The sequence below is a fragment of the Mytilus trossulus genome, chromosome 10, assembly GCF_036588685.1.
Source record: "Mytilus trossulus isolate FHL-02 chromosome 10, PNRI_Mtr1.1.1.hap1, whole genome shotgun sequence".
NCBI lineage: Eukaryota > Metazoa > Mollusca > Bivalvia > Mytilida > Mytilidae > Mytilus > Mytilus trossulus.
The window spans coordinates 62989657-63003986 of NC_086382.1; the positions used below are offsets into that span (position 1 = coordinate 62989657).

Sequence of the window (14330 nt, forward strand, 5' to 3'; positions counted from 1 at the left end):
GTACAAGGAATATAGACTTTAGTCTTAAATTTAGGTGAATCAAATCTCTTTCATTTTGAAGGTATATATTTCAGTTTAATTGAGGTCTGGAGCTTGCATGTCAGTAACTGCTAGTAGTCCTTTTTTAATTTATGTGCATTAATATCATTTTGCTATATTTCGTCTGTTACCTTATCCAACGCCTAACTAAGATTTCTTTTACAAGTAAGTTTAACTGCGTAGTGCTGTGAGTTTTTATTCAACATTGGCTAGATGTTAGGTAGAGAGTTAATATATCCAAAAGATGTTAAATCCAACCGCATTTTTGCGCCTATCCCAAATAAAGAAAAACTGACATTTGTTTAGTCTTGTGTGGTTATTATCGCTATATTGAAGACGCGTTGGTGGCCTTGTACTTTTTTCTGCTTTTTGGTCGGGATGATGTGTCCTGTCATATTCCCTCTTTCCATTCTTTATCTTAATCTATATAACACTGGCAGCACACGAAATGTGGTAAAAAGTTAAATCACGAAAATACTGAACTTAGAGGAAAATCAATTCGGAAAGTCCATAATGACATGGTAAAATTAAAATACAAAACGCATAAAAAAACGAATGGACAAGAACTGTCAAATTCATGACTTGGTACAGGTAACAATTAAATATACTAATTAGTGATCATTAACCCAACAGCAATTGAGATATGAAAAAAAATTACTTATTCCATCACAAATTAATGTGTCTCCTGTACTTGTTCCAAGATCGGACCCTCGTCAGTAGTGGCTTTATTCCGTATCTCTTTTTTAATGCTTTTCGTTAAATAGGAAAATAACTGTCGACACACTGTTCTTTAGCAGATCTTTATTGAAATTTATGTACAAACATAAGACAGAAGATGCAGAGTTTGGCATATTGTATATCTTTTTATAATTGGAGACCATATGCATTCCTCTAATTGTATTTTAGAAGTAAGTTTGGTCGTTTTGTTGGCGTCGTATTGACAAATACGACACATTTCTGTTTATTATGTGCTGTTGATTGTATTTGGTAGATTATGTAATATAAGTCTATTTTGGTGCAGTTATAATATTACTAAAAAAACACATTTATAAATATCAACAAAATCCCTAAAGCTATGAGGCTCACAAAGTTGTTAAGCCTTAATTGCGCGTAATCTAAAGTTCTGCGAAAACACAGATACAATGTGGTGGCGATCTCTTAATAAACTCATCATATATACTTACTACCAGGAAATTATATATTAACGCCAGACGTGCGATTCGTCTACAAAAGACTCACCAGTGACGCTCGAATAACAAGTGTCAAAAAGGCCAAATAAATTACAAAGTTGAAGAGCATTGAGGACCAAATATTCCTAAAAGTTTTGCCAAATAAGGCCTAGGTTACCTATTCCTGAGGTAGAAAAACCTTAGTATTTCAAAAATTCAAAATGTTTTGTTAACAGTTAATTTATAATTATGAACATATCAACGATAACTCAAGTCAACACAGCTGACTACTTGGCTGATGATACCCTCAGGGAATTAGAATTTCAACAGCAGTGGTATCGAGCCAATGGTTGTAAACAAACTAACATGCTTCAACGACATCTTTACTTTTTTTGAAATTGATGTCATTCTTTAAAGATTAAATTTTTTCTAACTTTGAATTGTTCGATATTCCTAGCAGTTTCCAACCCTGGAATATACAACGTTATTTGTATTTGGCTAAACCATTGGTTTTGCGATGCTCCAAAACCTCGTACTTGAGTTTACATATTTGACGTTTGATCTGAACATCACCGATGAGTCCTTGTAGACAAAACTTTAGTCTGGCGTCCCAAATTATAAGTCTGTTAACTTTTGAGGTATAGTTTTACCATGTTTGAAAGGGAGGAAGATTTTCCGTATGAAAACAAATAGTTTTCCCATTATTTTTGAACGATGCCCAGCAAAATATTTTCTTTACAGTTAATTTCTGACCAGCCAGAACTCCACACTCGTTGCAAAGGTGGTAAAGTTTAGGATTTGAAAATTGTATATCTAACGTAACAGTTTGATCATAAACTACAAGCTTTTTGAAAGGATCATAATATCCATATTCTCTGCCGGTTTGAATTTTTACTTTAAACTTTGTAGAGCTGCTTTTGTCCGGGGGTGTTCCTTTTCGTATTCCAACTAAATTTGGATGAAATGTTCTTAGGTTTATATTATATGCTTCCCGGTGTTCTGGAGGTTGTCCCAAGTTATTTGGTTCTGTATCACACATCTGAACTTCAACTACAAATGACTCAGTCAAAAGTGTGCACATATGTTTATGTTTTATCAAATGCTTAGTTTGACAATCTTTAGAACAATATTTTGCCTTCATACATTTGGGGCAAGACTCTAATTGCTGTGATATTTTATGACAGAAGCAACACGCTTTTATAGAACAAAATATATCTGTTGGATGTTGAATGGTTTGTTCGTTGTTTTGGAACACATTGATACTAGATATAAAAGGTTTTCTTGACTCTTCAAGCAACTCTCCATCTGCAACTGGGATCTTTTTAATATTTCTTATTAATGTTTTCTTTTTTTGACTTTGTCCAAATAAATTGTGTATAGAATTTACTGTATAAATGCCTGGACCGGTATGGTCTCTGATAGTGTTCCCATCAATAAAAACTGCTGCAGTATAGTTGTGTCCAATTCGTATCCCACCGCATTTGTTTTCACAAATCTCGTTATTTTGAATGTAGCTGTAAGATCTCGACTTAACCATCATACCCCAGAGCCAATTAGAATGAATAAGATTTCCTTTTACCTCAAAGTAACCTCCATCGAATGAAATTCCAGATAAACCATTTTGTCTTATAATGTTATCAAGAAGAACAGCTCTTGACGAATCTTTTTCGTTCAAGTTTACTGAACCGTGTCGATCTAAAATTCCACCACTCCACACTCCTTCTGCTCCATTTTCTTCAATTAAATTACCACTTATATACCCATATCCGTTCGGTCCAATAGCAATACCATGAGATTGATTTCTGTAAATTGTATTATTTATTGCTTTAATAGCACCTCCATCTCTTGCTTCAACTCCCATTTGTCTCATATTGGATATTGTGCAACTTCTGATTTCAATTAAGGAACCGTTTCCACACGACAAAACACCACCGCCACCACATCTGTCAAACAGGCACGAATCAACGTATGCAGTTCCTCCATTAGATACACAAACCCCTGCATACCCTACCTCACCGATACTTTTATTCGCAAATGACATTGAAAAACTAGATTGATAATCAGCCTTGCATTTCAATCGATTGATACATCCCTCTTCCCCTTTGCATTTAGGAAAATACTCGCAACCTATTTGTCCGTTCGAAAATGAACACTTGTTGAATGTTGCCACAGAATTATTGGTGACTGTGATCTGACATCCTCCTTTAAGGAATTTAATATTTTCAAAATGCGCATGAATAGAATTCCCAGGATGAGTATCGTCTATTGAATGACCTTTTAATTTACGTGCTACACAAATTTGAAAAAATGGTCCAGTATCAATTTCGACCCCTTCTTCAATGCCAACGACTTGAATGCTTTTGGTTGTGAATAGTGGTTCTCGAATAATATAACGCCCTTTCCGCAAAATGAGAGTTGTAAATGGTCTATCTGTTAACAGCATAATTTCCTCACTTAAAAATTCTGGCACCTCAATCATTTTGTAACTTAGTCTTGGATAACATACTCTTATTCCATGTTCCCGAAGACACCGTTCATCTTTATATGCTGCAATGGAAGCAGATGCGTAACCGATAGCTTCCATATTCGATGGAAGTGATCCAGACTCTATCAATTTAGAAACAGAATATGCCTTACAGTAGTGACCCTTGCCCTTATCGGTTGCAATTTGGATACAACTACTGGCGTCGTTCAACGCATGTTCGTAGTCACATATTTTGATGTATGCTAAGCTTCTATTTGAGTAAAATCTGCTGTCAATGTTATCTTTAGAACAAGACCTTATTCCCTCAGTATAACACTGGATAGCATCATAATATCTATGCTCCTTATACGCTTTATTTCCCATCTCTCTTAAAGATTCTGAATTGTATGGAATTACAGGTACAGGTGTAGTGTCACCCATATCTTTACTGTCGTTGTGTATAACAGACGCAAGACACTCCAGAATTGTCTCTCGATCTTTCTTTAATAAAGGAATTGTAATGCTTGTAAGCTCATGGTAGTACTTGGTGTGAACTGGCAATGTGGGAATTATTTGAACCATTTGTTCTTGATCAGCAAGTGCTAACGCTTGTCGTTGATTTATACTATGATATACAGCTGTTGTTTGCAATATTTTTAACATTTGGTCATTAAGGCAAATATTCTGTTTAGATTCGTCGTTTTTTACAAATTGCAGTAAATGTCCTTTCAATGTATTAGCATTGGAAGCTAACTTACCCCAGATACCCAAAGAACCTCGTGCCGATTCGTTGCGATGATCCACTATAATCACATCATTTGGATTCACGCATGAGTCTAAAGCCTTTTTTACCATACACAATGCATATTGAAGAATACAATAACGACGATCGCTAACCATGTTGTCCCTTATTACCTCTTGCACAAGTCTATGTACAGAAAGACTCTTATCTTTCATGAACTGGAACAACGAAAATCTAGATAAAATTTCAATTATTTGACTGCGTCCAACTTCATCATCGAGTGCTTCGGTGAGATCGGTGTCTTCGATGACAGGGTTTCCAACATTAAAAAGTTCTTGAGGTATTTTATCAGCAAATAAGAAAGACGCTATTTCCATGACTGTTATTGCAGCTGTGCCTAAATTTTCCCTTTCGGACTCTCTAGATATATATTCAATGTTAAGTTGCCAAGTGGTTGCAACTGTAAGCCTATCCTTGCCTACTTTTCTCGGAGATGGAGCTGATCTAAGCAGCTTTATCCTTTTTTTTCCAAATCGTTTGACATAATCATCAAATGAACATTGTATACTCTTGACATGAGCAGCTGCTTGTTCTAGTGCTAATGGTAAACTTCCAAGCTCTTCAATAAGTGTTAATATTGCATGGTCTTCAGAACTGTCAACTCTACCAGTTCTCTGCTTTACAAATTCTAAAGCCTCTGTTGTTTCAAATACACCAAGACTAATGCAATTCTCCAGTTTAACATGCATAGACTCTTCAATCTCGTTTGAATCTCGTCTCGTTGTAACGATGATGTGTCCGCGAGTATTCCTTTTCCATGACCCAACCAATAATTCTTTAGTATAATCAGAAAGATATTCCTCATCTGTATTGTCAACCACTAAGAGCCACCTTTCAGTTAAATTGAAAAACCATTTCAAAGTTCTCCTAAAAGTTTCTCTGAAGTCCTTTCCGGTTGTACTGACATCAATAGCTAATGTTGTTATAGAATCCTCTAAAGAACTTTCAGATTCGGCCGACATCCAAAATACACCACCTTGGTAAAATTCATGATATCTCCAAGCAAATTCCGTTGCAAGAGTAGTCTTGCCACATCCACCTAGACCAGATATAACCAGTGTATGGTGCTCGGTATTTTTGTTTACAAAGCTGTTTTTGATCTTGTTTATTTCATTTCCTCGTGCAACAAACGATTCTGAGCGATTTGGTGGGAAGAAGAAGATTTTACCGGTAGGTTTAGATCCACACATGTAGTTTTTGAAATCTCCAATATTCTCTTTCATCTCAGTTATGTCCTTCTTAATATTTGATACATCTTCAGTTGTCGATTTAGCTTCATATTCAAGTGTTTTAACTCTGTTTATGGTTGATTTACTTTCAGTTTTGAGGCTGTTAACATTTTGCGTATTCTCCACTATATATGTAATCGCTCCATCAATATCCTGCCTATTTTCAGTCTGAACGTTCTCAATAGTATCAATACGCCTACAAACACGCTCCATTTCACCATTTATCTTGAGCATAGTCTCATGTATCTTCATAAATGATCTATCCTTACCAGATTCCAGTTTCAACGCATATTCTGCTAGAACGCGTGTTTGATGTCTGAATTCATTCAAAACAGTTTGAGTAACTGAATAGCCTTGTAAAAACATAAATCCTGAAATGAAAAAATAAATAAACGTTATTTAAACATTTTCAAAAGACATCAAGACAGGCTGTGACAGCTTAGAAGTTGTTACTTTCTAATGTGAAAGATGAAATCAAATATTTGGTTTTACAAATATTTCATTTACTGTCCGCAAACATTGGCGTTTTATTAAAAATGACTTTTACTTAAATAAAAAACCTTCACCTCCTGTTATTGAAGATCGCGGGCCCTACAATCTCAAATAAACTCATCATAGATACCAGGACTAAATTTTGTATATACACCAGGAGACTCATGAGTGACGCTCGAATCCAAAAGAGTAAAATAGGACATACTAAAAATGAGAACAAGAACCAAAAAGAAAAGTAAGTAATAACATGAATAATGAATGTGATCTTTTCAAATCTAGAGTATCAATTAAAAATCAAACATTAACACACACATGAAAAATAAAATACCACATGCCAACTGTGACATCTACCTCATAACACACATGACTTAGAAAAAATAAAAGAAGTATTTTGACAACTTTTGACAACCAGGTGCTCCGCTCGTCGCAGCTTTATACAACCGCAGAAGTCACACCCTGAACAGTTTGGGCAAGTATGGACACAACATTCAAGCTTGATACAGCTCTGAATTTGGATTGCGACCATATTTTTTTTACATAATATGAGTTCCTGACACAAAACAAATGTCAAGATCTTACAAATCTATCGCGCAATATTGTACAATTAAAGATTTCTTCTTTTTAACTTTTCAAAAATTTAAAATTTGAGAAACTTGAAAAAAATAATTGAAACAACTACCACCCCCCTTTTTTGCAATTAGTCTAAAACCTGACAATTATTTATATATAATATACAGGCAAGGTATTGAGGTAAATACGAACATACCAAACATTATACATTAAATGTTACACTACTTTTAATTTGTCTTAGTTGTCCATTGATAAGCAGTACCTAGTTTTCCCCCTTTTTTGCCCATAATTCCGAAACATTTTGAGCCATAACTCCCCAAAGTCAATAATAACCATCCATTAATGGTATGGAAATTTGTGGTTTAATTTCAGAGATATTCATACACTTAAACATTAGTTATTGTTTGAAAACTACAAAAATGATTATTTGGTGCCCCCTTTTTGGTCCCCAAAACCCCAAAAATCAATATTATCCTTCCGTTAGTGGTATTGAACCTTCCTGTAAAAAATATAGAAATCCATACACTTAAACACAAGTTATTGTCTGTAAACTGGAAAAATGCTAATTTTGGCACTTTTTGGCCCCTTATTCCTACATATTCGAAAAAATTAACCCTAAACTGATTCCCAGCCTTCCCTGTGTTATCTGGAACCTTGTGGTAGAATGTCAGAGAGATCCATACAGTTACACACAAGTTATTGTCTTCAAACTAGAAAAATGTTTGTTTTTGGCCACTTTTTGGCCCTTAATTCCTAGACTGTTAATTTTGCCCTATAACCCCAATATAATAAGTCTAAACCTTCTACTTATGGTATTAAACATTAATGTACAATATCAGAACAATTGAAATTTTAATACAGAACTTTTTGTCCTGAAACTAGATAAATGTTGTTTTTGGCCCCTTTGGGCTCCTAATTCCTAAAACTTTGGGACCATAACCCCAAAAATCAATCACAAGCTTCCTTTTGTGGTTTTGAACATTGTGTTAAAATTTCATTGATTTCTATTTCTTATTCAAAAATTATTATCCTGAAACAATCCGTCTTCAGACGACGCTGACGCAGACGACGACGCAGACGACGACGCAGTCGACAACGTGATACCAATATACGACCAAAAAGTGATGAAAATAACAAAAATGGTTCTCTAAATTTAGATATGATATAACCACTACAAATGAATATATTTATTATTCACTTAGAAAAAAAAAATCAAAGAATAGTAGTATATTATTATTGACATACTAACCATTCTGTTCCCATTTAGTTATATCTGCTAATACTTTTGTCTCGTCTGGTGTGTTCAAATTAAGACATTTTATGAGTTGATGCATTAATTGAAATGACGTCTGATACTTTAAAGTATCCCATTCGTCAAAGTTACAATGTGCCCATGAGTTTCGTACATCTGAACGGAGCTGAAAGAACACGTTAGCATAGTAAATTAGAAAGAAGAATCTAAGGAGATTAAAACTATTTACTAACAGTCCTTTTATGTTAAACCAAACATCTATATACCTTTACTGTCCTGATGTTTCATAAGTACATGTTTTATAGGAAGAACACTTTACAAGGAGCATCGCAAACCTTCGGTTTTATTTCAAAAGAATACTTGTATGAGGTTGAGCGATTTTCTGTTCGATAAAAATGAATCGGTACTATTTAACAACTGGGACAAGGTCATATTGAATTTTTGTCCACAATTTGATATGTATTTGTATCGACGTCTTGTAATTCAACAAAATGGCTTTGTGTTTAAAGTTTTTAAATGCTTCAAAGTGAAAACCGGGATCGTTTAAAAATTAAATCATAAAAACTATTGATAAACATCTATAAATGATTGTATAACATACCGTCGTTGCAACATTCCTTGCGGGCTGAGGAAATTTATCAATTTTGACAATCAAACTAAGGAGTGCAGAAAGATCACATGTTTGGTCAAAAGCGGAATACTGAGCCATATATGTCTTCATGAACAATTTTGAAAACTCTACATGATTCCTGACACTGTAGTCGTAGTTGATTAAGTCTTGTTTCCAACCGATTTTTGGTATATAATTGTTCTTGTTAATTGCTTCATAGTTAAGTTTAGTTCCTGACGTAAGATCTTTTTTCTGATGATTAGGATAGTTTTGTGTATGAATTCTGTGAGAGTGTTTCATGGCATTGTAGTGGCTCTGCACTACTGGTTCTACATAGTTTCGGAGGGTAGGCGATACAATATTCTGCAGGCAAATCCCAATAAGAAGCCATCTTTTCTGGTTATCTTCCAGGTCGACATTTATAACTGTAATAAAGTGAAACACTTGCTTAACTCAACATTAAACGTACAAGGGGTATCAAGATCTTTCAATGTAGCAACACAATTAAAAGATGGACTGTTTACTGTTGACACGCTAGTTGAACTTTCATTTTAATTTTGTGGACTTTTGATAGACGTGTCGTCGTTTTTCTTTCTTTCCAAAGGTATTTTTTATTTCATTTTTATCTTGTTTGTTTTCTGTCTCGTTCAATGATACAACTCGTACAAAAAAGAAAATGTGGTATGATTGCCAAAGAAACAATCATTCACAAGTGACAAAATGACACAGACATTAATAACATCTATAGGTCGACGTACGTCCGTCAACAATGAGCAAAGCCCATACCGCATTGTCATCTATATAAACCCCCTAAATTTTGTACAAAGATAATAAATGAAAAATAAATATGTAACACAGCAACAAACGACAACTGCTGAATAATAGGCTCCTGACTTGATAAAGCACATACATAATGTGGCGGGGTCACACTTGTTAGTGGACGCCGAATCTTCCAACTCATCCTGGAAAAGTGATGCAACAGAATAATACAATTTCTGTACACAACAATAATCAAACAACGAATTTTATCGACACCAACAATAATCTGTCCATTGCAGGACCCTGACTGGTAGGGTCAAACATGTCAGATATCGCCTAATCCTCCCCTAATCTGGGACAGAAGTGAAGCAGTGCAACATATGAACAAACTTTAAAAATCAATTGAAAAGGTTTAACTCATCAGATGGATACAAATAGAAAAGCATATAATAAAAACACAGAGTGGACGTGATGTACATCCCAACAACAAAAATACATTACAGTTCTGAGAGTATTCACTGTAACTGACAGCTAGTTCAAACCCCAAAACAATAAAACAAAATCACGCATATAAGACTTCATCATCAATCAGTAGTTTAATTTACAACACAGTCGTGAACAAGATTTAATTGTGTTTACTAGTGAAAGTCAAGCTCTTACTCGTTTCTATTTTTTTTAATTTCTGCCAAATTTCATTAAATACTGTCATATAATAAACTTAAACTGATAAATATATAATGTCCTTTATTATCTAGACCATTGCGAAAAAAAACATGAAAAAATTAAAACACACGATCAAACTCTAACGTGATTGTAACAAACAGTCGACTACAGATGAGTTTATAAATTTGTGGTCGTGATATGAAATATAGTTTTGCCAACCTGGTGTGTTCACACTAGCTGTGTATATTTCTGTTATTTCCGCCTTTAACTCCAATTCTATATCATTATCAGCGTCCGGAGTAATAAATATCGTGTTAGTTGTCATGGCCACGCATCACATATCTGCAAAATAATGAAGCATGGTTTTAACGTGAATTCCCAAAACATTCATATTATACGCGAGCCACTCAGCTGAAAATAATTTCAGAGATATAGTTAACCGAGGGTCGATTGAAAAGTTCGTGAACATATAAATTCGAATGAGATACAATGTTTCTACCTTCCATACTTTTTTTGAAATTTAAAACACAAGGCTTTCTGAGCCTTATAAATAGTCAAATGTAGAAAAATCGCATCGGATCATATTCTTTAGTGGACTCATGTTTCTCTCATGTCTCTGCTTTTCAACAGATATGATATATGGACAAACAGTGTCTTTCTTTTTTACAATAATCCAAAAAAGAAAGTGTGTAGTCTCACAACAATCACAAACAAGTAGTTCTCTATCAATTGCAACAACAATTTCATGCATGTCCTTTATGTTTTGGAATAATATGTAAATGTGAAGTAAATATTACCTACAAGTTGATTTGCGATTATTCTGAAACCGCGTCAGACTGTAAAATAGGCCAAATTGAAGCCTGGTAACAATTTTCAGGAAGCTTTGAACGGTAGTTAATAATAATACCATAAATACTGTGAAAGTACTTTTATTCGTGGGATACCAATTTTTGTGCTTTTCGTAAAATTATTTCGTACACTGACGCTATAGTTTGTATGAATGAATAGGTAAATATGGGTAAGTTTTTGTACACGACTGGTGAAAATTAAACACACAAATGGATTTTCATTGACATGACCCGTAATGTTGTGTACACAATCTCAAACATTCGTAAGCAGGTCTGAAATATTTTGTGAATGTTCTATATGAAACCAAAATTAAAAGATAACTAAATGGGCATTAAAATATTCTGAAGCAAACGATGCATACGATGAAGGGGTCCTATGTATTAATACGATGAAATATAAAGACTTGCGCGGGCTCCATTTCCCCATGAAACTGATTACGATGACGTCACGTGTTTAGAGACCGTGATTAAGCATATATAGCAGGAGACTCTTATTTATAGTCACCAAGTTAAGTCCTTAAAACCAATCACATCGCTGCAAATCCATAGGAGGTAAGATAATATTAGACTCATAGTGTGTTTGTGGCTAGTGACCTACTAAGATATATATCATGTTGATTGGGTCAGTAAATTCCAAATAAGGTTAAGCTTACTTCACTCCCCATATGGAATTTACTAACTTCATTAGTATCGTACTATTACATATTTAGATCCCTAGCACACTGTGTAACGTGTTTTATCTTACCGACTATCTTAAAATATTTATATAAACATATTTATGAGATAAATACTGTTGCCTCTATATATAACTGTAGGGCGTTATAGTTATCGACAAGTTGATACTTAAATCAGATGTGGATAGATTGGTCGATATGTTTTATTTTCTATTCACCTTCCTTGTAGCCGTACGCAGTTTCAGTCTTTTAATCCAGTGAATATACATAAATAATTATGATTACCTTATATCCAACTAACTTATACGATTCAATTTATAAATCAAATCTCACGTTTTCGTTTAGGCCATTGCAACTTTTGATTGTACAAATCAACCTGTGACTGGCTGATACCCTGCACGTATGCAGCTGTTTCGTTTCTTTTTAATCAATTGTTCGACCACACTACTAAATCAGGGGCGGATCCAGGATTTCAGTTAGGGGGGGCGCAAACTTTAAATTTCGCCGAGCGGAGCGAGGCGAAAAAATTTTGAGGGTAAAATTATTGAAATATTCTTCTTAAGGGGTGAAATGTAGATAGCTCGAACTATTGTGTGTTAAAATAAGCGAGGAATTCAAGTTTAAAGCTGAAACAGCCTTTATCGACACCTGACAACAATCTACAGATAGACGGGCGGACAGACGGACGCAAAGTGAGACGAGACAGATCACAACTGCTCACCTAACCAATATATTTTTCAAACGAAAAGTTCTACTTTTACCAGCGATTTTTAATTGTCCTTTCATACTATCTGTTTTTTACTTTTTTGATATTCGGAGGTCGTGCCAGACTTCACTGTGTTTGCCACAAACAACTTAAATCAGAATGAGATGCATTTACGCAGATATTTTTATTTACCTGGGATCCCAAGCATACGGTAATACGGTACAGAATTCGGCTAAATATTTAGGTTGCAAGGGAGAAATAAATATAGACCAGAGATACAAATTAATAAACTAACGTTTCGCTTAAAACAGTATTTCTATCTTTCATTACGGATATTATAAAAGAATCTCACCTGCCGACTGTTTTCTGGACCGTGTCATGATGAAATTGTGAATGTGATTTAGGGATGTTTTGGAACTTCGATTATCAAACAAATTGATTATAAAAACCGCAAACACAATGTTATAGCTGTTTTTACTTTAACAGCTAAAAACCTATTATATCTGTCATCAAACGCAGCTCCGCGATTGACACATTCCTTTCAAATCATTGATAGAACTTTGATAAAGCGTAGGTCAGTTGATTAGTAATCACGTTGATTCTGTGAAACTGACTGTTTTATATATACTTTGAATGTTAAAAAAGATTGAATGGTCTCTTCTGATACTTAAATATGTTGAAGTCAACCCATGCTTTGCAAATTTTAGGGGGGGCGCACGCCCGCCACGCCCCCGCCTAAATCCGCCCCTGTAAATAGGTAATTTATAATGTTAATACCGAGGAAAACCATATAGGTATAAAAACATATATCAAAAAGTATACTTACTTCCTTCAATACAGTAATATATATATAGATGTTTTGTTTGTATGAGACTTCACATTGATCTAAACAAATTCCCGGTTTATTTATTATTTCTCCGAAACAATTACCAAACTGGCTGAAGTCTAGTGTCGTTGTCTGTTTTCAAAGTAACTTAAATAGTTAAATCGTAAAATACTTTCAACATTTAACCATTGTTGCAAGGTAAACAATTGTGTGCTATATAGATACGTAGACAACTGATAATTGACATTAAATTGATAAATATTCTAAACAATGTTTAGTAGAACAAGACGTCATATCTAAATATAACTGCAGTAGGAAATTATAGAATTCATTTCTATTCCGGTATACACTTGGATTTTCACTTTTCTTTTTTTATCTGCAGTTTTTGAAAAACAAAGAGTTTTGTAATTAGTATCTAATTACAAGTCTTTGAGTTAACTGCATGGATATTTATTTGGTGCTATAATTGGTTGGTTTTTAAGTCATATATATGTCCGATACTTGTATAGTACACACGTTTATATCGAGGTGTTCACAGGTAATATACTACCTTCTGCATACCATAATATTATTTACAGTACATTGTATACATTTAGTGTAAAATGACTAATTTGGGTTTCTTCTGAGATATTTATCATATTGAGTTATTTTCGCCACACAGAAAATAGTAAGTTAATGCGACCAAACAAGGCCTACTTTTTAACATGTACCTTATTTAGCCATGTAGATAGATGAGAAATAATTAGATTCGTACACATTTACAAGGGATAATCTGTTTATGTTCTTCTTTCATATAAAACACACGAATATTGATTTACACCGCAAAGGGATAATGACAAGCGTAGTTTATAATGTATTCATTTCAATATCTGTTGGGGGTATTTTGAGGTTAAAATTGGACAAAAAGCCAGTTCGAATTGACCTTTCTTTCAACACGTTCGACTTCTAAATTTACGTGCCGTCATCATCATCGTCAACGCAATCGCCGATTTGCCTTCACCAGATTCCAGTATTGATGGTGAATATTACTCGGACAACATTGTTTATGAAGGCGTAGTTCGCAATTGATCAAATCAACACCTCCATTATAGAAAGTACTATTATATAGTTTAGAATTAATTAAAAATAAATGTGATTTGCTAAACGAATGTTCAGCCAAATGTGTAAATTGTTACTGTCGCTTATTGATAATGGATACTTGTACTCTTGCACAGTTAGAAGCACCAA

At 34.2% G+C, this 14330-nt stretch overlaps 1 protein-coding gene across 1 annotated transcript; it reads right to left on the reverse strand.

Annotated features, from left to right (window-relative positions):
• Window positions 1-934: 934 nt before the first annotated feature.
• Window positions 935-13271, reverse strand: LOC134688362 (uncharacterized). The gene is made up of 5 exons (XM_063549020.1): window positions 13104-13271; window positions 10269-10391; window positions 8619-9052; window positions 8015-8183; window positions 935-6074 (listed from the first exon to the last, which is right to left on the reverse strand). The coding sequence occupies exons 2-5, from the start codon at window positions 10372-10374 to the stop codon at window positions 1855-1857; spliced, it is 4929 nt and encodes a 1642-aa protein (XP_063405090.1). The 5' UTR covers window positions 10375-10391; window positions 13104-13271; the 3' UTR covers window positions 935-1854.
• Between the last annotated feature and the right edge of the window lie 1059 nt (window positions 13272-14330).

Coding starts and splice junctions, on each gene's coding strand:
- LOC134688362 (XM_063549020.1), bottom strand. CDS start 10,374: ATGACAACTAACACGATATTTATTACTCCGGACGCTGATAATGATATA. Junction 9,053..10,268: donor AGCTAGTGTGAACACACCAG/GTTGGCAAAACT, acceptor ACTTTATTACAG/TTATAAATGTCGACCTGGAA. Junction 8,184..8,618: donor CAAGGAATGTTGCAACGACG/GTATGTTATACA, acceptor GTGTTCTTTCAG/CTCCGTTCAGATGTACGAAA.